This window comes from Lagopus muta, chromosome 8, assembly GCF_023343835.1.
Source record: "Lagopus muta isolate bLagMut1 chromosome 8, bLagMut1 primary, whole genome shotgun sequence".
Classification (NCBI taxonomy): Eukaryota; Metazoa; Chordata; class Aves; order Galliformes; family Phasianidae; genus Lagopus; species Lagopus muta.
This window is the reverse complement of record NC_064440.1, coordinates 23,351,351-23,373,993: the sequence shown is the minus strand read 5'-3', so window position 1 is coordinate 23,373,993 and position 22,643 is coordinate 23,351,351. Positions and strand designations below refer to the sequence as shown.

At 42.9% G+C, this 22,643-nt stretch overlaps 1 protein-coding gene across 1 annotated transcript; it reads right to left on the bottom strand.

Moving 5' to 3' along the window:
- Positions 1-1,591: 1,591 nt before the first annotated feature.
- Positions 1,592-22,619, bottom strand: LOC125696764 (cytochrome P450 20A1). The gene is made up of 13 exons (XM_048952866.1): positions 22,514-22,619; positions 21,955-22,004; positions 21,701-21,867; positions 18,800-18,945; positions 17,971-18,138; positions 17,199-17,277; positions 16,011-16,126; positions 15,552-15,606; positions 14,091-14,211; positions 12,507-12,618; positions 11,795-11,859; positions 9,751-9,840; positions 1,592-9,599 (listed from the first exon to the last, which is right to left on the bottom strand). Exons 1-13 carry the CDS (start codon positions 22,583-22,585, stop codon positions 9,449-9,451), a joined length of 1,392 nt encoding a protein of 463 aa, XP_048808823.1. The 5' UTR covers positions 22,586-22,619; the 3' UTR covers positions 1,592-9,448.
- Between the last annotated feature and the right edge of the window lie 24 nt (positions 22,620-22,643).

Below are 22,643 nucleotides of genomic sequence, written 5' to 3'. Positions count from 1 at the left end.
TGCACACATCTGGCACAAATTTCTCACATGAGACAAGCTGTCTCTCTGCAGCTCTTTTCCTTCCCTGTGTATGAGCAGATTTCTGAAATCATGTGCATGCAATCCTACATCTTGGAACCATGATGAAAGCAGGAGTCTAATCATGAGAAAGCTCCATTATTTATGATTTTATGATGGACATACCCAAGAAAAACACACCTTCCCTTCCTTTGGCAGCCCACATCAGGTCAACTTACTGCACTGGTGCTATCACCTCATGGGCAGGCAGAGATTCAGGACAAAATGTAGTCCTGGAGTACAAAACAGGATCCAAACAACCAACTACTACACATCAACCAGCATACAGGGTTTAATCTGTCTCATACAAGATATTTATTTTTTCCACATTTGTCTCTTTAGCGCTGTGAGCAGCTGGGATGTACAGCAGCTGCAACACCGGTTTCAAGAGCCCCTACTGCTTCCACATCCAGGTAATGGTATTGCTGCAGGAGACAACCCTCCTGTGGGGCTAGAGGTGAACGGCTCAAAGGCCATGGGTTGGTCACCCTTCATCTAAGCGTCTGTAGCTGAGCTATTACTGAAGGATAAATAAAGCTGAGCTCTGCTGTTCAGGGACATCATACAGGTCTGTGCACAACCCTGGCCTCACACAGAGATTTATTTGAATCAGGAGCACCAAGGCAATTCATTCTCTAAATAGCCTCATTCCTTGCTCTGTGTGCTCGCTTACCCACGGAGCCCAGCTATGCTTTAGTTCCCCTCCTTCTCTCTGCGCTTTTCTGCAGTGCATATCTGCTAAATATAATCTGACAGCTTACTTACTCAGGTCCACAGCCTCAACACCCATGCAATGCTTCTCTGTGCCAGAAGCTCTATCTTACAAGTCAAGCTGTAGTCTCCTTCCCACCTCATCTTGCATGAGAAATGAGCACATCCTCATGTCCCCTCCATTTTCAAACACATCTCTCTTGTCCAAATGGGGTCACGCAGCCATTTGGGTGTCATCCCCCTCAATTATCTAGCAGCCTCAGAAAAATTAATTCTTCTGGCTGTTCTGCAAATGCCAGCCAGTCCACAGCTCTAATCAGTTTGTCTGCTTCCACTAGTACACTAGCTTTGGCTTAATTCTGTGTGATGGTTTCAAGGAGACAAGTATGAATTCACTGCATAAGGTTGCTTCCACATTCATGTAGTATCTCACTATTCTTTAATAATTTCCTGTCCCAACAGCTCCAAAAGATGCCACATTCCTCCAGTGTACATCCACTGAAATGTCTGCCTGGTAGCAGTATTACACAACCAAACCTCAGTGGCCTATTATTTGTGCTAGAAAAATCTGGTCCTTGGTAACATCTCCAATCAACGGGCTCATTTAGCCACTTGGTAGCTGTGCTCCTTGATTCAGGAATCCAAAGCTCATTAGTGAGTACTGAGTGTTAAGTATATACATTGCTAGGATAAAGAGATTGATTTGGGGCACAGACTGGCTATCATTTCCAGTACATAGGAAGGGGAGGAGAGGAGCACACACACATACACAGCTGGTGTACTTTTGTTCCTCTACAGCCAATTTGATTTTTCGAGCTATTAAAAAAAAAAAAAAAAAAAAAAAAAAAAAAACAGAGAAATTCTTCACTTAAATAAATGTCTGGGAGCTTGGTGAATTCAGCAGCTCTTCGGATAAAATGCCCACAGTGGCCTCCCTCCCTCCCTGCTCCCCTGCCTCCTCAGGTACCAGTAGTATTTCTCAATGCTTTACATTAACTACTTTTATTATCAGAACTTCTGCCCAAATGAGTAATTGAGTGAGTCACATCAGCAAAAGACTTGGTGGAGTTTTATGAGGAAGCTGCACTGTTACCTTTTTTCTTTTTTAAGTCACGGTTTAATTTACAGAATGAAGATTTTTAGCTGTGATGACAATTTCGAGACCAGCACAGCAGTGGGAGAAAGAAACAGGGAGGTGATAAGGATTTCCAGTTCTTGAGGGTAATTGAGAAAATGTGATTGCTCGGCTCAGTTTACCACACCGGAACAGTACAGCTATAAAATACATAAAGGCTAATGCAGGATGTAGGTTTGCAGTATTTTTACCTTTACTGTGCAGAAGTCACCATCAAGCTTCCTTAAGCATAAAAGAGGTTTGCTACAAACTGTGGCATATATAGCAATAAGCCCTAGCTAGCTATTGCTGCTATGCAGCTATTGGGATATCAAACCAGAGTCCTGATCCAGCAACCACTATATATCATTCCCTTTTTCTTTCCGTTGTTGCTATACTGGATTTGCAGAGACTTCTAGGCACTTAGCCAGGCAGGTGCTTAGTGGGGTATTCAAAATTCAAACACCTAAACAATTTCAAAAACTTGGTTTGTAAAAGTCACAGCTATATGCTAGGCTAACATATGAATAGTCAGTGCCCCTCAGTGCAATCACACAGCATAAATAACAGTCACAGTCATACAAAGGTTTGCAGGCACAGGCCCATGCCGGAGGTTAATTTAGGGCAAACTGATAGCAAGCAGTGAGTTTGCTCCTTCCTTTTAGAAGAATACCACAAAATCGAGGTGCACACTCCTACAAATTTCATATCAATTCTGCATAGTGGAAATGCTGAGTGCTCCAAAATACTTTCTGTTAGCAAATACCCTGCTCACCAGTAAACGTGGGGCAGCTATAACCATTGGTTCAGCTGCTTTTTCATAATACGCGATGGTGAATTCTTGCAGGCATCCCTGTCAGCTCCCATTAACTCACACACTTCATTCTTCTCTCAAGGCACTTTTCCTCCACTCAGGCTCCTGGAAGAGCTTGCAAAAGCAGGACAACCGCATCAGAGCCAGGACGTGGTCAGAAGCTAATCTGCCACACAGCGGGCAACAAACAATGTTTCTTCCCAAGCACAAGCAGACAGCCTGACTGAAGGAAGGGCTTTTTGGCCTGGAAACTCTATTTGTGGGGCTTAGAGCTACGTGTGGACGTTCATAAGTGGTGCAACAAGAGAACTGCTCCCTGGCACAGCAGCAATCCATTTACAGCCATCTACTGCCCATGGTGTCCTGAAACCCATTTTTGTAATAGGCTAACTTACAAGCACCTGAGGATGAGTAAGAGTCAGCTTGTGACACACTGGATACTGAAGGTTGCCAAGCAGGGACTGAAATTGCTGCACTTCTGTTATTTAGATATTCCAAAGTTTCTGCATCTTCCAGGGTTCAGCTGTAAGGCAAACGCGTGGAACAAGAGCACCAGTATAGCACAAAAGGTACAGCGGCCTTAACTAAAGCGAAGGAATAAACATGATATATTTAATCAATAACTTGCAGCTAATAAGTCCTGCATCAGCAAGTCAGTTGCTTTTCAGTCCAAGAAACTACAAATGCATCGTCATGTTAGTGCTGGCATCAGGATATGAATGTTTGTTCCAAGACTGAAAATAATTGACTTGATAACACTGCACTTCAGTAGAGAATCCAAGAGTGACAAAATTCAGATTTTTCCACGCTGCCCATTAAGCTTTATCAATGAAGATGTAAGGATGTTGATAACTTGCCTTACCTAGATCTGAGTTCATTCTGTATCAAGGTCTCAGACAAAACAAAATACTGAGGTGCTGATTTCCATAGTCTGACAAAATGAACTTTGCTTTTTCAGACATTCTTATTTGCTTCCCCTCGCTACCTCAAAAAATAAGTGCCCAAATATGGTTTACTGCTTTCCTCTTTAGTGTTGTTTCCTCGATTCGTGGCCAGGCATACTGGGACAGAGCCTGAGAGCTAACAGCACCCTCTCTTTATGTGCAACTATTCTTTGCCACCCAGCCACCCCTCCCCAAGACTGCTGAACACAAATAGTTTGTAGGAATCATTTCGTCTACTGCTGAAGCACAGACTCTGAGCCAGCAGATATATAGCACTGTAGGAGCATCAGTTCGATCCGTTAAATTAAAGGACTGAATCCAGCCAACAGCTTTGCCCAGCAAGCTCTGGCTTTTCAGAGAGGCCACCCAGGGCCTTTTGCCGTAAAAGTCTGAAAGGGAAGATGATCATTTTACCCTTGCTGCAGTGTCTGAGTCATTACTGAGTTGGAAGTGACTGTTAAAAAAAAAAAAAAAAAAGCCTTTTTTGGTGAGATGAGAAAGTTGGCAGCCAAGCAGGCATAGCACTGGCTGTCTGTCTCACTGCCAGGCTTGTGACAGAGCTGACCTGCCTGGGTGTTAGCAGAGAGGTGGGAGCACAGCATGCCAGTGCCCACACGGAGGTCAACAACGCGGAGATGGAAGAAAAAAGCTTCAAGGAGCAACCCCAGCACTGATACTCAATAAACAGCACAAACATGTCTTGCCTAATAGCGTCACAGGAACATCCGCTGCTTACCTGCAGTGATGTGTCACTGTCATTGCTGCAGACAAGGCACTCACCAGGGACACACTGTGTCTGGCTCCTCTGCATTCAGTTCTGCTACATCCCTTCGTCTTTGGCCAAGACCTCTATCACCCTATCATCACTATCACTGAGCTGAGGGTCATCTGTGCAGATCATGCCCTGAATTACATAGCATTTAACCTGGAATTTGTCCTTGTGGCTTCTTACTGGCCTAGCACTGATCTAATTAAATTACTTTTCCTATGAAAGAGATGATCAAATGCTTGGGTCAGAGTTGCCAGTGCAAATACAGAACTTTGACCAATAATTCTCGCCCCTTGGAAAGACTTTTCTTTAACAGGAGCATTAACATCAGAGCAATTGCATATACTTCGTTTATCTTGGGATCAGGCTCCTCAGTAAAAGAAGGAATGACCTGAAAAATATGGGAAAAGATTCTTTACGCTCCACCCTCCTCTAAATCTTTTTGTGGGAAACTCAACTGTGTTTTGAATGCTAAAATTCACACAGATTTAAAAATACTTATCTTCAAGGAATGTTGCCATGGAAACCCTTATCTTCTCTCCTTCCCCACCCTCCATATGTGAGAAACATTTTCATCTTTTTTTTTTTCCTCTGTGTGTGGTAGTTCCTCTTCTCCGTCTGCTATCACCAAAAAACTGGCATCAAATCTTAAGAGATGTCAAACAGGCCTTTTGTTCAGTTGAAAACTGCCTGCTAAGAAACAGTCCTGAGCTGATCTAGAGAGAGATGCCAAAGTGGGTGCACATTCTCACGCTACAGAAAAAGGTGGCAGTAATATTTTCCAGCAATTTCTGCTTTGGACAAGAGGAAAGTAGCAACGAGCTGCCATGGTAACTACAGCAGTTCCACTTGTTGGTGGCATGACCCACTGGTGATGAACATCTCTGTTCTCTTTACAAATCTTTTTTCTCTTTTCCTCTCACTCTTGATAAAATTGATACAGAAATAGGTGAAGTCCTGTATGCTCCCGGTACTTTTATGAAAGTACTGCTCTACCCACTTACATGTGCCTTACAAAAGGATCCAAGCACATAAAGTAAGCCAGTAATCTGCAGACTTCACTCTGCTGACCAAGACACATCCATATCCAAGGATGCCTGCCAGGAAGCCCTTCCTGTAGCAAGAGTACAAACTTTGGGAAGGTCAGCCATGGCCCCAGTGAGATGTAAGATGACCTTTTTTCAGTGAGAATGTGTACAGCACTTGAGACAGCAGGATGGCAATACTAAGTAACTGTGGACCAAGTAGTACCAAAATGCTGATGAATGAACTATGCAGTGAGATAAATATGCAGTTTCCCCACTTTTGCATTGCCAGCATCCCCTAGTTCATGTAATTGGCTAATGGGGGAGCTGGCAAAAGAGCAGCCCCAAGGAGGTACTTTAAATCACCAAATGTCCACTCTGTCCAACAAACAACACTTACATTTGCAGCAAACAGGACAGAAGTCGCAAAGACCACCCTTTCCACAGGGCACAAAATAAAAAGTACAGCCCTCAGCCCTATACTGCATGCCACTGCCATTATCAGCAAGTCCTTAAACTGCTGCGAAAAGGAGACAGATATTACTACTTTGCAATAACAGCTCTACATGCAGCCCAGGTTAATTAAAACCTAGACGTAACGCCACTCAGGGTTATTTTGGAGGCAGTAGGAAGCTAGCTCAACAAGCTGTCTACTCCACAAAGTTATGTTAACTGTTTAACCAGTTGCCACCAAGATGAGGCTAACAAACCTTTGTTAACCATGAGAGTCAATCTGCAATGGCCTGACTGCTCCCAGCACCCGTGCTGGCTGCCTACTTCTGATAGCAGCAGGTTGCACAGGCACCAAGATATATTTAGCCTCTTGCCTTCCATTAATTTGCAGCCTTCTGTTAAAGCTTGTTCTGCAGTAATAGTCCAAGGAATGAAATAACAGCTTCGCTGTATGCTCTTCAAAACCACCCAGAGGAAGTTGTGAAGTAGCTTACTGATGTAGAGATATGAAGCATTAAAAGCAAAAGTCCCCTGTATTATATATGTATGCATATTATAAATTTCTGTTGACATTTCAAACCCCGATTCCTGACAAATGCAGCTAATTTGATCCAAAGGCTTAGAAGTTACTTCTTGTAGGAAGAGGAGAAAAGGAGAAAATGGTCAGACGTAAGTAGGGTGAGAGGCAAATCTGACTACATCTTCCTTAGAAAAAGAGGCCAAAAAAGTACCACTTGACATGAGACAAGGGGTGAGGGGAGAAATAGAACAAAACCAGTATTTCAAGCTTCCAGCTGGAACATACTAAAACCCCATGAGAAAGAACTGATTCATGAACGTTCCCATAGGAAGAAGGGCCTTTGTTGCACAATAGGAGGAGCTACAGTTTGGCTGATCACCAGTGCATTTTACCTTGATAGTTAGGCTGTTGGAAATGATAGTCACAAATTGTGGAATGGAAACTTACAGACTGCAGCAAACAATATGGCCATGTCCTTGGTGTCACTCTGAGCAATGAATAAGGAACGTCTGATAGATGCTCACTTCTCTCCTTCCTTCCAAAGCTCAAAACGTAACCTGAAATGATGAGTCAGGGCCTTTTCTTGACTGCAGCAGTTTTGAGCAAACACAAACTGATCATTGGCCTTATCCACCACTTTGGGCCACGTTCTTCCTTCCTGTCAGCCAGACTCCTGTAGCATATTTGGAAACATGGCCCAGACTGAGTACTGTCTTTTAGGATGCAATACCTGTACAGACTGAAAATTCTTAGCAAATTATACGGAATTATTCCCTTTTATTCCTGCAACTGCTGCAAGGCACTTGGCCCATATAGCTCCAGAAAGGCAGAGAAATACTGTTAAAAGAAGTATGAACAATCACTCCTGGGAAGCTTTTCTGGTGTCTGAAAGCTTCATTCCTACCAGATGGCTCTATGAAAATTGAGTGGCCAAGATCTGTTATGTGACCAAGTCAGCTATTTCTAGTCTGGTTCTTAGCAGGGCAGTGCTATCCTACCATTATTTTCCTCTCCATTTTGCTTCCTCTGTACACTAGGGATGCTTTAAAGTAAAATCCTTTATCACACAGATTTCTCCACAAGGCCTAAAAAACATCTGCAATCTTGAAGAAAACTAGGCATTTTTGCATAAGCAGTGAAGCAAAGGTTAACACGAATTGCCATCTGGGGAAACGACCAACCTTCAGTTAAATGGAGGTCAGATTAGCAAGAGCTTTTTTGCAGTTCATTATAAAAATCAATGCAAGACAGGCAGCAAGATGAACTGCACAATCCTCCTTTTTCTGCCCAGCAGACAAAAAACAGCACAACAGCATCTATGTCCTACTGTTCCCCCAACACACGTTGCACTGCAAGGGGAGAATCTGAATCTCCATGGCTTCACCAAAAGCAGAGCTGACATATTAAACCCAAAAGCAGAATTTTCTTTGTCTGGTGCCCACAGAGGCTGGCACCAAATGTTAACCCTTCAAGAGCAGACAGAACTGCATTCAGAACAGCACTTGGCAGGAATCCAACAGCCAAAACATTTTTGTAAGAGCAGCTGATTTCCTGACCCAGAAGAGCCAGAGAAAGGGACAGTGTTTGCACTTGGGAATTGCACTGGGGATTGCAACTACCCAGATAAATAAAACATCCATGTCCCTATGTGAAGCGTCTGCTGTTTGCTTAGGCAGTAGAAAGTAGCTCTAATGGAAGCTACACATCCCTGAACCTCCTTGTGGGGTGCATCAGTAGCTGTGCAAAACAGCTCAGGCATACACAGCTGCAGGCTGAGTAACAATTCACCTACACAACACAGCGTTTGGGTGGGGAGGGTGCTAACAAAGAAGTTACATTTACAGAGAAAAGATCAAGATCAGATAAAAGGTGATCCTACATAAAATAGGAAGTAGAAGAAACATAACCTGAATAGGTCAGATGGCAATACTAGTACTAAGATAAAGGGGTAAGAGGCCCCTGCCTTGAAAGCTATTCAGCAAGGTGCTCAAAAATCTGTTACAGTCAGGAGAAAAAGAAAGAAGCAGGGAAAAGCACGTGAATGAGTGGCATGTGATGCTGCTTTGGCTGGCACTTGTTCTGGAGGAGGAGGAAGGTTCTTTGAAAGGCTTTTAACTTATTAAGCACAACATTAATTCAGAGCCCTATAAAATCAGCACTCTTCCTTTCCAGTACTTGCATGACCAATCTCATTGCTGACCGAGTGATGAATGAATTGCAAGCACCTGTCATCAATTTCTGATGCTGATTAGATTAGACGCTGCTCTCCGAACTGTCAGGATGGAGAATCCCTTTCCCAGGGCTTTGTTCTGTGGTTTTATTTCATTTCATTATGTTATTACTAATGCTTCTGCTTTCTCAGGGGCCAAACCAATTTTATTCCTCTTCATTTACTAGCATTTTTCAGCCATCCATCCTCTTGCAATCCTACAGCACAGGAAGATTACATATGTAGCATGAGACCCGATGGTGCAGTTCTCACCCCACTTTCTTTTTCTCTCACACACACTCACGCATACTTCCCACAAGATGTATCTGCTCTTCTTGACAGTTATAGCTATAGCTCAAGGGAAGGAAAGACACTTTGAATAAAAATACCTATATATAGAGAAAGGTTTTGTCCTTGTGCCTTCAAGGTCTTATCTACTTGCTATCCATGAAGAAGCATGCCCTGCAGCACAGTCTCTTACCCACCAGATCTGCCTGCTGTTAGGAAGGGGCTGGACTAACCAGAGGCCCAGTCTTCGACTAGCTGGCACAGAACAGTTCATAGATACACCACTGCTTGGTTTTGTTGCTTCCTTTGCAATCCTTTGGGCAAAAAGTGTAAAAAAGCATACAGATTACATCTACTTTAATACAACTATTGGTTGAATTAGAAAAAATTACCCTAGAAGGCTATGCAGTTAATAATGTGGAAGGTAACAAAATCTGCATTTAAAATTCCTTGGCTGAGTCACTGTGCTGCCAGCATGACTGCCTTTAAGACACTTGCCCAGAACTTCACTGCTGGCACTTCCAGACCCTTGTTTTGCTTGTTCTTAGCTTCTCTTAGACACCGTTATCCAGGCTTCCTCCTTTGGTGAGGTTACCAGCTCATATTTGGTCTCCATGACTTGTCCTTTAACTGGGTGAAGGTACAGTTTTCTTACCAGGACACTCAACAGAACTGTAGCCACCATATAGGCAAACCTGAGGAAGGAGGCAAGAAAAGAGAATAAAAAACTTGCTATGAAGTAAATCTGTCAAAAAACAACTGTCTGTTTGGACTGAAATACACTGAAACAACCTCCTTTTCTCTCTACCACAGAAACACAAAAAAACCCTGCTTTGTAATGCTCACCTCAACTCCGGGCACTCCTGGCTTCCTGAAAAACCCAACAAGGAGAGGTTTGTCATGGCTGAATCCTCATTGAATCTCTCTGGGTCAAATCTACGAAAGACAACACACTGAGTGAGCACAGAATCCTTCCTCTGGATTCATGGTCACACACACATCACCGTAAGGAACTGGCAATGACTCAACTGCAAAAAGCATCAGTCCTCTCTCTAAATTATACTAGGTAATTCCACACAGGTATAGGAAGGTGACTGTGCATCCACTCCATCTACGTTCTCTGTTGGTCAGCTGTGTCCCACTTTGGTCAAAGTGCTTAATAATCGAGTGTGACACAGGGCTGGAAACAGTACGCTTTACCTCTTAGCAGTGGGTATTTAGCTCGAGTACACAAGTGAGCTGGTGCTGCTACATGTCCTCCATTTCCCTCCGGGGCACACACACAAATCTGATTTATCTTCCCTCTCTATCCCACCAGTCTCTCTGCATTCCTCCCCCTCTCTCACCTCCAAAAATATTTTCCTTTTTTTCCCTTGCCCCTCGCCCCTGTCTTGAAGCAGCTGGTGTATGTGTATATGCTGGGGGAGGGAAGCTGGTGACTCACTCAAGTGAGAAAAGTGGCTTCCAGCATTAGTATGGTGGAGGCTGTAAGAAAACTATTACACAGGGTTTGCACAAGTTAAAACAAGGTTCCCATAATCAACTAACCAAAAGGAGGTCAATAAAATACCATTCAATTTAAATATAAGTTATTACAGAAAAATAATAATAATTTAAAAAAACCAAACAGGATTATATAATATATAATATAATGGATTGAAGGTAGTCAGTCCTGTTTCATTTTCTGCTAAATATTTCTGCTTGTACTTCAAGCCTTTGACTTCTTGTATAAACATCCAAGCTCTGCTTCTATTAAGATGAAAAGTCATGTGGATGTTGTCCCTCAGTTAAAGCAATATCATGCTTACATTCCCCCTGAAGTGACAAATCACATATACTGAAATAGGGAGGAAATCACAGCTGTTCAGCCAAACAAATGAACAAAAAAAAAGGCAAACAAACACAGAGGTTGTATGTAAGGTAGATAGGTGAAAGGACTTCAGAGCGTAGATCTCCCATCTCTGTCACATAAATACAATCACAACCTCAACTCTCCTTCTCCTTGGAATAAAAACAGTGTTCACAGCAGTCCTCACCTTTCTTTACATGCTGCCTCAGTGAAGCCCTCCTAAGCACAGTGCATGCCCCATCCTATTGGGCAATCCCTGCCAAGATGTTCATAGGACGGATCATCAATGCCTGACGCTTGAAAGAGCATGAAGAAGAGAACAAGCTCTGTTCTAAGGGCTTCTTCCTTCTCCTAGATTTCAGCTGCCTTCTTTTTTCTCTCTCTAGAATAACTGACCCACTTTTTTTTTTCCAGCCCAAGTGAAGTAAACAAAACTACCGTTAATACTTGCCATCCACAGGCCACAGTAAGCTACAACTTTTTTTTTTTTTTTTTTTAAACTTCCAATATACTATCCTGGATCCAGCTTTGTTCCACAGACAAAGTAATGAGATAGCATTTCCTTCACTCTGAAAACACAAAATTTCTGTCAGACATTGCCTCCCTTCCATCGTTTCGTGCTGACAGTGATTCCAAAACCATTCAAATTTAAATTTCCCTCTGTTACAGAAAACATTATGACGAATTTACTAGTATTTGCCTAAGCAGTGTGTGTGGAAACAAACAAACTTGTAAACCTCTAACATACACACACACAAAAAGTCTAGGAGGATCATGATTTCAACTGCCCCAAACTCCTGTCCAAGGAGACAAGGATTGTCACAAATCCACTTTCTTATGGACTCCCTCTCATCTCCAAAATCTGCTTAGACAGGCTCTGCAGCAAAGAAGATTCTGCATGGAAACAAAATCTATAGAATACTAATTAAAAAAGGAAAAGAAGATCTATAATTCTATAGATCTGTATCTATCTAGATAGTATTAATTAAAAAAAGGAAAGGAATTCATTTGAGAAAGAATAAAGGCCTTGATTCTACATACTTGTATGGTGATGGCCAAGATGAACTATCCTGCAACATCACACCAAGAGCATAAAGTACAAGTGTCTGCAAAAAAAATGAGGATACATATGTCAGACCAGAACAAAATGCACAATTTAAGCTACACCTGGACGGCTCTGCAGGGCAACAATTATTCTGTGGACCACTCATTTTAATAGGTCATTTACAAACATTTATATGTCATTTTCACCTACAGATTTCTATAGTGAAATGCTAAGATTTTAACTTCTTAAGACCCATGCTGCAAATCTTGGTAGTTAGAGAGGGCCAGATCCCATTCCACTACTCTTGCTAGTATGTATGCACATGCTTCTTTATTCTCTGCAATGGAAGGTACCACTCTCATGTGGGAAATACAGGTGATATAATTAGGCCTGAAACCATGCTCTTGTTTGCACAGCTGAGACCACAAACCCCTTCAAAGGATTATTCATTCACAGTGGACCCAGAACCAGAAGCCAACCTGCTCAGGAAGAGAGCACAAATTCCCAGAGCCTATTCCATAAAGGAACTACATGACAAACTTTGACTAAACAGTACTTTCAGATGACAGATCATCTGCTCATGTTAAACATGTCAAAAGAAATCGTCTTCCTCCGTCACCCCTCTAGAGAAAGAAGTATGATGAAGAGGAAAAAGGAAATTTCCCTTCAGGAAAGCAGGACAGCCTAGTGCTCCTGGTACTGCCCTACCTCTTTGGGGACAGTATGTTGGTCGACTCTGCCTTCCAGTTCCTGCAGCTGTGCAGCAATGGGAGTAAGCTTTGCTGTCCGCACTGTCTCGCATAGGACTTGCCGACAATATCTGCAATCAATAAGACTTGGTCAATTTAACTCTTCCAGAAAGAAGCTTGTTCATGTCCTTGTGCTAGAAAAGGAGAGCTTGGTCATCTACTGCCCTCCAGGGCCCCAGTCTGCTCCTGGAGCTGTCTCTGCAGCAATGCTGAGGAGATCTTTTTTTAATTTTTATTTGACAAAGAGTCCCAGCATCTTTTCAATAAGCATTAAATCCCATTATCAATTCATCAAAATGTCTCTCATCCCACCTCTGCCGTAAATCAAACCAACCCAGCTAGAAAGGGTAAACATGCCTTTTCCGGCATTTCTCACTCATACAGAAAGCAGCAGGATATACTCCTTTACTCAAATCTTAACCCTAGTCCCAGTATAAAGCACACCCTGAACATGAACAGATGTGTGAAAAATAGAGGCACGCCATTCACCAATCACTCTCCTACTTCTGTAGCCCTTGAAAAAGAATACTCTTTGAAGCTTTCTGTCTAAATTCATCTCACATTAAACTTACAGTTAAAATTATTGGTTACTCCTATCCTCAGAAAACCAGAACGCAAAACAAATTTCTTTCTTCAAATAACCATTTCCACCCTAATTGTGTGCTATAAGCAAGCATCAGTAGGAAACTGAGATTTCTCATATTCTCCCTGAAACCTTGGGATAAAGCATCTCAGAGCGGACTTCACTTATACAAAAAACAAATGTTATCTGTTCATCCATAAAAATGCTAACTCTCATCCTTGCTCCACAGCCTGAAAAAAAAGATCAAACGGAACATCAGGTCCCAATGACTTTATTCCTGAAATCCTAAGCCTAGAGTTAATAAATCACTAGCCACCAATTTTTTTCTCTTTGTTTCTTTATACATGGGAAAGAAGCCACTGCTCTCTGTCCCATTCCATCCACATGGCTTAATCAAGATCAGGAGTAAATCTCTGCTCCCATTCATCATTTTTGCAGCCCTATCCCATGCAAGGCTTACACCATTATTGCTGTGAACCCAAAACTGAACACATTCAATTTCGCCAACCTGATTCTTTGAGACATAGAATAGGATGAAGAATGTATTCTCAGTCTTTTATTCTGAATTACCCCTCCTCCTTAAAAGACTTCAGTTCCATTGGTACAGACAGGATTCTCTGGTAGCTCATTAGAGACACTTTCCAGGTTTTATCTTGGCACAGAGTGTTTTTCAAGCAGCTGGGGCACAAATTCTATGCTTTCTTCCCTATCAACGAACTTCAATGGCCTCCTAATAGATAACTTGAAGAAAGCATCCCATTCCTCATTATTTGGAGTCCTACAGTGGATCCTATTTCTGCTGCTAGTCATCCTGGTGTTCGATCACTTCCAAAAAACGTAGTAGCTTTTGGATGCTTTCTTCTGATCCAGCATAGGCTGGTCGTCAGCCTCTGGCACATGAAACCCCGGTTCCCACTTCACAAGAAAACCTTCCTCTGCATTTCCTTACCAGGGACCCACCTGAGTTGCTCAATTTTCTCGTGTGTAATTGGTCCCTTCCCAAGAACATGGTCCACCTCCTTGTAGAGATTCTGCTGTACATCTTCTGATGTTGTCAGGAAATAGACTGCCCAGGTACACACTGGGGAAGGAATCAAGACAACACCGGATTCAGCAAATTCAAACCTTTGCTAACTGTATTCAGCCCTTTTGCTTCCTGTATTTGCAACATTATTTTTCTGACTCAGACAAGGGAGACCTCTGTTTATATACTGTACTGATTCCATATTCAGTGTCAGAAGCAGAGGTTGAACTCCAGTGTAACAAGAGACTCTGCAAGCTTAAATTCTCTTTCTAGGGCTATGAAGAGCTTAGGAAGCTGTGTAGGAGACTAAGTCATCCAGTCTCCATAGCCCTGGATTCGAGACCTCACAATCCAGCAAAGCAGCAATCAAAGCATGTCTTTTTCCCAGCCCTTTGGTCCATGAAATGGCTGTAATGCTCTAGCAATCACCCCTTCTGGAAAACCAGGGTTATTAGATCAATCAGCTAAAAGGCTGGTTTGTTCACAGCACCACAAGATTCCCTGTCTGGGTTCCTGACAGTCAAGGAGAAGAACAGTACAGCTTTCTGCAGCACATTGGCCAGCACTTGTCTCCTCTACATCCATCTTGTGAGATACTCAGAAGATATCCTCAACAGCACACCGAGAAACAAACCTTGCCTAAGAAATAAGTCTGTAGGATGCAGTTTCTCTAAAGCTACAAGATGGTTTCTACCACTTCTATTTATGAGCACTATCCAGCAACCCATGAGGAGACGATAATCTTCAGGGATAGTGTTAATGGAGATGCCACATTTACTTTCCACATCTTTCAATATCCAGTAGCAACAGAAAGATTTTGATTGAAGTCCCAGTCCCATTCACTGAAATACAGGACCTGATAATCAGGGGGTTAAGTTCAAACCATCTTCATATTATAAAAGATTTTACACAGCTTCAGGTCATATTTCCATTTACTTCTTTTTCAAAATCCTTATAAATAACAAAGTAGCCCCTAGAGGAACTCTTCCATATATGGAATATACCCATCCCCCAGAAATTCAAAGCAGCCACTCACACCTCAGGGCTCTGCTTTAACTTCCTTCCCACATAACAGAAGCCATTGTACATCACTGTCTTTGAGACTCGCAATTTTTGGTGCTCTTTCATCAAATTTAGCATCACTTGACAGGGATTAAGGGTCCAAGCAAAAAGCAACAAGCTCACCAAAAGGCTAAGAAGGTTGTCAAACACAGCTTCAACTCACTGGCTGTGATGCTGTATTGAGTGTGCTGTAAAACTACCTGCTTCTATTTGTTCGTAGCTCAGGAGAGACAGAATGATGGATATCACTTTTTATTAGCTGAGATTAAGTCTCACATCATCACAGTCAGTTTTAGACAGCTGAATCTGAGGACAGAAAGTTATTTATGACTTACAGTTAGCAGTAATAATGCATCCTGCCAAGGAGAAAATCATCGCATCTTCCAAAATCTAGGAAACAAAATCTAGTTCAGAGAATGAAGTCCATGAGATGCAAAGATTAGAAAGACACAGCACAACCTCCACTCAAGCCTACAAAATCTCTTTAGCACAGAGAGCAGGAAATTCATCTGTAAGACTGAACTCTCTTACAGAACTTACACTGTAATAGCACTTCAGACACGCTTAATACTAACACACTTCTGGTTTACAAAAATAACTATGAAACAGTGGCAAGGAAAGCTACCAAGGTCTGATTCAATTAAGCGTGGCAGGACTGGAAAAAGAGCCAGAGAGAACACTGCATTAGTCAGGAATCTCACTCAAATGCAAAGTTTAACCAAAGGCTACAACATAATAAGATGCTAATCTAGTAGAACTCCATTAGCGTGCGATGACACAACATCTGTACAAACCTGCTGATCACTAAGGTTCCCCTGTAGCAAGGTATCTATAAAGACATGCCTGTTGAATGATCTGCCTCGGCGTTCCTTTATGACTTTCCGTAAGGTAGATTCCATTTCTTTCAGAGCTTTGGAGAAACAGAAATGATTATTTTAATAATGGTCACTCTGAGAGCTGCAGAGAAGTGAAACCATCTCCCCAAACAGATTTTCAGACAGTTGTCCTTGGTGGACTCACTTACAGAAGCAACCTGTTAGCATTACATTTGGAAGGCGATTTTTCTAGTTTAGATGAAAATGTAGGAATGAAATATCACCAGTTGCCTATAAAAAGCCAACTTTACAGGTCTAACAGGTCTAAGACGTGTACTCTGTGAGCTGAAACCATGTAGAGGAAGGTCAAACAATAATCAGCATTAAACCATCACGTACTGTGTTCAACCAGCTCTCACAATTAAAATATTTAAGCCAGATAACACTACTTGAACTGCCTGCGGAGTTACAATTACTCAAGCGTTAAGGCAGCTCTGCCAACTGATGGTCTCCCTTTTGCCAGGAGCTCTACAGAAACGATTTCAGAGGAAGATGGTGCTAAGGAGTTGGCATAGACAGGGAGAGGTAAGTGGGGCAAGTGTGGGAGGATTTAGGCACAAAGGTTCCACTCATCTCAAGATATCTGGATGACTAGCTACTGATGGCTGCTGTGGGAACTAGGGGGAGTTAGGGACCTACATGCTGCTAGCTGTCTAGTTTAAGTTGCCCAATTCAGACAAATTCAGGATTTAGAACTAATTTATTAGCTTTAGATAGAGACTACTCTGGTTTAAGATCTTATTAGTCAATACTGAAAAGCTTAAACTATTAACTATGACCAAATGACACATCGGTCTTCCCTAAGAGCAGCTGCCTACCTACAAGAGGTCAAAAGTTAATACGACACAGAACAGGTAGCGAGCACACATAGACACAAGAATTACACCAACAATGGCGGGCTTGTCTCTGAACCACTAAACAATGATATATTTTAATCTTCTGCAAGAGTAAAGAAGACACATCAGGTAGCTTACAGGACAACAACAAACCGTAGAAAAGCCAAGACAGCTAGGCAAATCAAGTGCTTCCGTATGCTTGATAGTTCCTAAGCATTAATCAGAGTGGAGAAGTGAAGTAGAAGGAAGACTGGATTTGGGAAGAACCTACCATCTTCATACAGCTTCTTCCTAGTTGTGCTTTTGTCAAGGGACCCATCCAAGAAACCTTTCCCAATCTCTGACCAGATCTGAAAGAAGGCCAGAGAGAAGAGCATTGTCACTCACCACAGGCAGGGACTCCTTCATTCTGCTTTATTCAGTAAAATGAAAACATTATATAAAATGAAGTTGTCCTCTGAAAATGAAATTAGTGTCCTCTTCAGAACACCATGCCTTATTCTAGTTCTTACATGTATAACAGCTGAAACTGAGTTGAAATGAAAAACCTGTAATTACAACTGTATGGAAAAGGCATGGCCACCCTGAGAGGGAGGTGAACCCGCTTCTTTCCCACCATACCACCAACAGACTTAACATTCCCAAATGTGAACACAGCTTCAGATTTCCTCAGGTTTTCCCTCTCCACAACGCCACAGAGCCTTCAAAGGTTCTCTGAAAATGTGAAGTTCCACTGGCCTTCTCTGGAGATTTTAACTGACGTAGATCAAATACATCTCAATTGTCACTGGATCCCAATTTCTGCTTGTTCTTTAGAAATACCTGGCTTAAGATTAACAACAGTAAGACCAGTAGGATCTTTCTGATAGTTTTAGCTTCAGATAGTTGAGTCAACAGTCCTCAAGCTTTAAAGCTTAATGTTAGCTTAATGTCAAAGTCCCAGCAATAGCTTGTGCTGCCCTTTACTAAACTGTACATGCAGACACAAGCTGTTGGCTTGAACAAATAGTACAGGAAACTTCCTGGCTCTTTGTGACACTTACTACATCATGGTGCCTGCGGAATCGAATGACTTCCTGGTCATCTTCAAAGCTGCTGCCCATAGCTGTCTGGGTAACAGACTTCATGGCAAAGCCCAGCATATGCTGGCAGAGTGGTACATGTTGAGCCTCAGGGAGGGAGAGCCATTTGGCTAGCAATTCTTCTGACAACTTAAGAAAGGAACCATTAATTGACAGTAATATCAATAGCCTATTTACCAAACATATCCCAAACTGAATGCATTCCCACCCTAAGTTCCTCAGATAGACCACACTTTCAAGGCCATGGTGTACATCTACACTTTCAAGGGTTTCCTTTCATTGTTAACTTCAACAGTAATATTCTGCCCTCATATATCCTGCCTGAGCCCATGGTTCACCCAATGTAAGACAGCCCTGACCATCTCCTGTTCCCTCCGTCAGAGAAAATACCTTAAACCCTTTAATCTGAGTAGCTCCATATTAAGAAAATAAGACTAGTTGCTGGACTGAGTCAATAGAACAGTTCTCCACTTGTCTGTGGTCCCAACAGCTGGTTCATTGCTCCTCCCTCCTGTCTTGTAAAACAAATCCAGAAACCATATGCTCCAGGATCTTTAATTGCATCTGATGTCTTAGCATAAAACGTCACCAAACCTAACTTTCTCTCAGCCCAGTGGAGCTTACAGGAACCAAACGCTCACAGTGCTTGAACAGGCATAAGCTGTTCTCTGTCTCCCAAGCTTAAAATTCCAGTATAAATTTGAATGCAGCTTCTTTACCCTAGTAATCATTCTCATTAAACTTTCCTCTGTGAGCTACATAGGGTTTCTCCAGGAGAAAAGGAAGTTACCTTCTGGATGAGAGCCAAGTTACTTTGCAGGGACTTTGTCACAGCACTTTCATACAGCTTTCTTCTCAGGTGGCTTTCCCCTGTATCCCCATTCAGGCTGGACTGGTACCTCAAGAAGGATTTCAACATCATCTCAAAGGGATCCGCTGAAAATAAAGAAAATTCAGAAGCCTCTTCTGCACAGGCACGATGAAAACAGCCAGCTCTTCGATAGAGTGCTGCTACGTCTGGGAGGTGAGCAAGGCATGGCTCCTTCACCAGGAATGGTCTCTTTGGGGTGCTAAGTTTCTCTTGCTCCACATGGATTAGGATGTCATAAAGATTCTTCCCTGTGGCAGGGTACCATCCTGTGCTCAGCTCCTCCTGTGCAGGTTGCCTCCTGGCTCCACCAAGCTGCTTTTCTCAATACTTTTCATAAAAATGCTTTGAAAGCTCATTCCCAGCTTCCCAGTTCTAGATGGCTCTGCCACCAACGTCTACCCCCCATATCTTCTGTATTCACGGTTTGCTTCATTTAGATCTTTTACTCCAAACCTCACCACCAGGGCCTCTACATTATTAATGTGGTGAAGTACATTAGGAGTCAATGCAAAATTGTGCAATTGAGCACAGCCTATGACATGCTTTCCTGTTCCTGTGAATCTTTCTATGAGTGTCACAGAACTAGCAGAATCTCTAAGCAGCTATTTGAAAGCAGCACACAAAGAGTTTCAAGCAAGAGATTTTCAATGTTTATCACAGTTTGTTATTTTTCCCAGATGGAGTGAAACCTTCAAAGCATCACAAAACATCAGAGCTGGGCTAGACATACATGACTCTACCTACTGTGGACTCTACCTAGCAGAGATCAAAGCCTTATTATGCTCCTGAACTAACTCCCAATGAGACAATTCCTACCTTCAGAGGATTTACTTTCACATGACAGCTAATGAAACCAGAGGCATAAATACAGTGAGCTAAATGTTCTTCTCTCACACCATTTTCCTTCCAATGTTTTAGAGCTCTGCAGCTCATCCCATTTCCCACTTCCAACAACAAGAAGTACATGCATGTGCTTTGTGGCACTGCAAATGGTACCTGCAGCTCTGCACGTGGAACAAACTGTTATGTGACTGTAGCTGCTGCTGGCAATTTCCCCTCCATAGTACTTTGCCATGGAGCAGTTTTGCTATTAATGCCACAATGCCCTACTGATGGTAAAGCCCACAAAGCAAATCTAGCAAGCAGAGCCATGTGGAGAGGCAGGAGGATGCTTAACATCATCACCTGCAGAAACTGCAATGTTCTCCTGGTAAGGATGAAGGAAACTGCTAGCTCAGCAGCAAGCTCCATATTTTTCTCACCCAGTTCCTAGCAAACTGACAGTCCTACACCACTGCTACATTCACTGTTGCAAACTCAGCACTGCAGAGCTTCAGCTGCCTTCTGCATAGTTCTGCTCCTGTCTTACAGTATTTGGAAAGCATCTATTTCTCTACAGAGGCAGCAGATCAGTGATCCCCACAAGGGACAAACCCCCTCACAGAGACAGAACTCTGTACTGCCAAGCACTTCTACAGACTTCATACTTTGTACTAGACTTGAAAACAACTCTAGGATTACATTTGCACTCCTCTTAGTGAAACGTATCACACTTTCAACTGTCCAGAAACACAGTTCTATGCTTTTTGTTTGTTTGTTTTTTATATCTAGAAGTCTGATTATCTAAGAAGAATGACCACATTTTAACGCATTCCCCACTCCACATTTTAAAATGAATATATTTAACTGCTGGCATCTACAGGAGACCAGACTGGTCTGTAGCTGCCTTGGTTGCCTCCTACATTTAAGCGCAGGCAACATTTCACCTGTATTTGTGTACGTCCCCAACTTCAGTATGTTTGTGACAACTTGTTTGCTCAAGGGCCTGTCACCACTTCTCTGAGCTTTCAGAAAGTGAATGTCTACTCAACCTTCTCCAAACATACTCACACTTACACTTGAGTGCATTCAAATCTTTCAGGGTGAGCTTCCACCTTCTGGAGTGCAACCACTATCCAATGATTCTTGCTGATTTTTAACTCCTACTTCTTTCCCAGAGCATCAGCAGTTTTTTTAAGTTTATGCAAATGTACAAGAAGTTTATTCGTCACAACCCAGCATAAACTGATAGCTGTTATCTTCCTGTGCTTGAAAAGAGCCTGTGCTACCAGATCAGCAGTATGCAAGTAGCACATATATCTACATGAGAGAAAGAAAACTGAAAAAACCACAGGTTAAACCTAAACAACAACCTAACTACCTCATTGTTTGTGATTACCTTAGGAAGTAGAACATCTACCTGAGAGGCTTCACTAGAAATTAAAACATTCTTGCAGGACTAAGATCAGTTCAGCTACCAGCTCTACTGACCACTTTCAAGTCTAGATCATTAGAAGTTTTCAGCACAAAATTCGGCAACTCAAACAAAAATGAAAATTAAAGAACTTCTTGAAATAAGGCTTTAAAAAACTCCACACAGAGCCATGTAAGGGAGCTATCACAATCACAGCTCTTTTCAGATTTAATTTAGTAAAACTCCCTATCTTAAATTGCATTCCAAGTTGCTTTTAAATTATATCTCAATTTCCTATAGGATTTTCAACTGGCTGCTTCCAGTGATTAACGAACATGAACTTCCCATAAACATCTGCCTGTAAGCAGCAGATGAAGGCAAAAGCACAGTAATTTCTCAATAGCTGCTGGGCAGCAGCAGCTCTTGGTCACCAATATTGAATTCCAATAAGCAGTACCAAAGACACATCTGAATCACTATGTCAGCTGCAAACTAAGCTTCATTTTCTTTCTGTTTCCTTTGATATATGATGCCCAGCAAGGCCATATGGAACAAACAGACTCAAAGACAAAGCAGATGATGCTTACATGAACGGTTGGGGTTCACATGTTGTTTCAGGAGATCAATGGAGCCAAGGCTGACAACAAGGCGCCTTCCAAACCAGAAGGAGACCAGCGGGCCATATTTCTCATGAAGGTTCACCAAGAACTCATGCAAACTTCTGCTGGCAATGATGTCTGGCAGGTTGCCATCCCTGAGGAACACAAAGAAGCCATCTACTCATTTGCAACATCCACCACCAAGGCTGAACCCAATCAATGTTAAAATGGGAAGCACTTACTTGTCATCAGTTGGAGCCAGCCCAGGGATACCTGACGCCTGTCTGGATGCCTAGATAGCAAAAGGAAACCCTATCAGCCTTTCTAAATGTAGATTTTAGGCAAGTTTCACAGCTTTCTAGCAGGAGAACTAGATTTCCCAAACCAATACTTCTGTGCTATTCACAAACGTTAAACAGAGCTGGACAAAGCGCATCCTCAGGCCTCAGACCTGCCGAGTTATACAGAATTGATCAGCTGTGAGCGTGTGCCTGGTCCCACAGGCCAAACTAGGCTCTAACCATCTGATTCAACGGGAGACTCCAGCGTAGCTCCGACACCCGGATTTTGCCCACGGACCGGCGCACACGCAGACCATAAGCCGAGGCGTACAGCCTTTCTAAAAGGGCTCATCGGGGCACGGAACAGGCGGGGCACGGAACAGGCGAAGCACGGCCGCCCCAGCACGGAGCGCAGCCCTGCGCGGCCACGCCGCAGCCCCGGCAGCAGCGCGGGCGAGAGAGCCCGCGGCCACTCGCTCCCTGCAGCGGGAGTCGGGCCGCTCGGCCCCGCCGCCATTACCGGGTAGAGATAGAGCACGGCGCCCACGAGGATGAGCAGGAAGGTGACGGCAAAGATCGCGAAGTCCAGCATGGCGGGGCCGGACCGGGCCGGGCGGCGGCGACAGCTGGGCCCCACCCCGCGGCCTCGC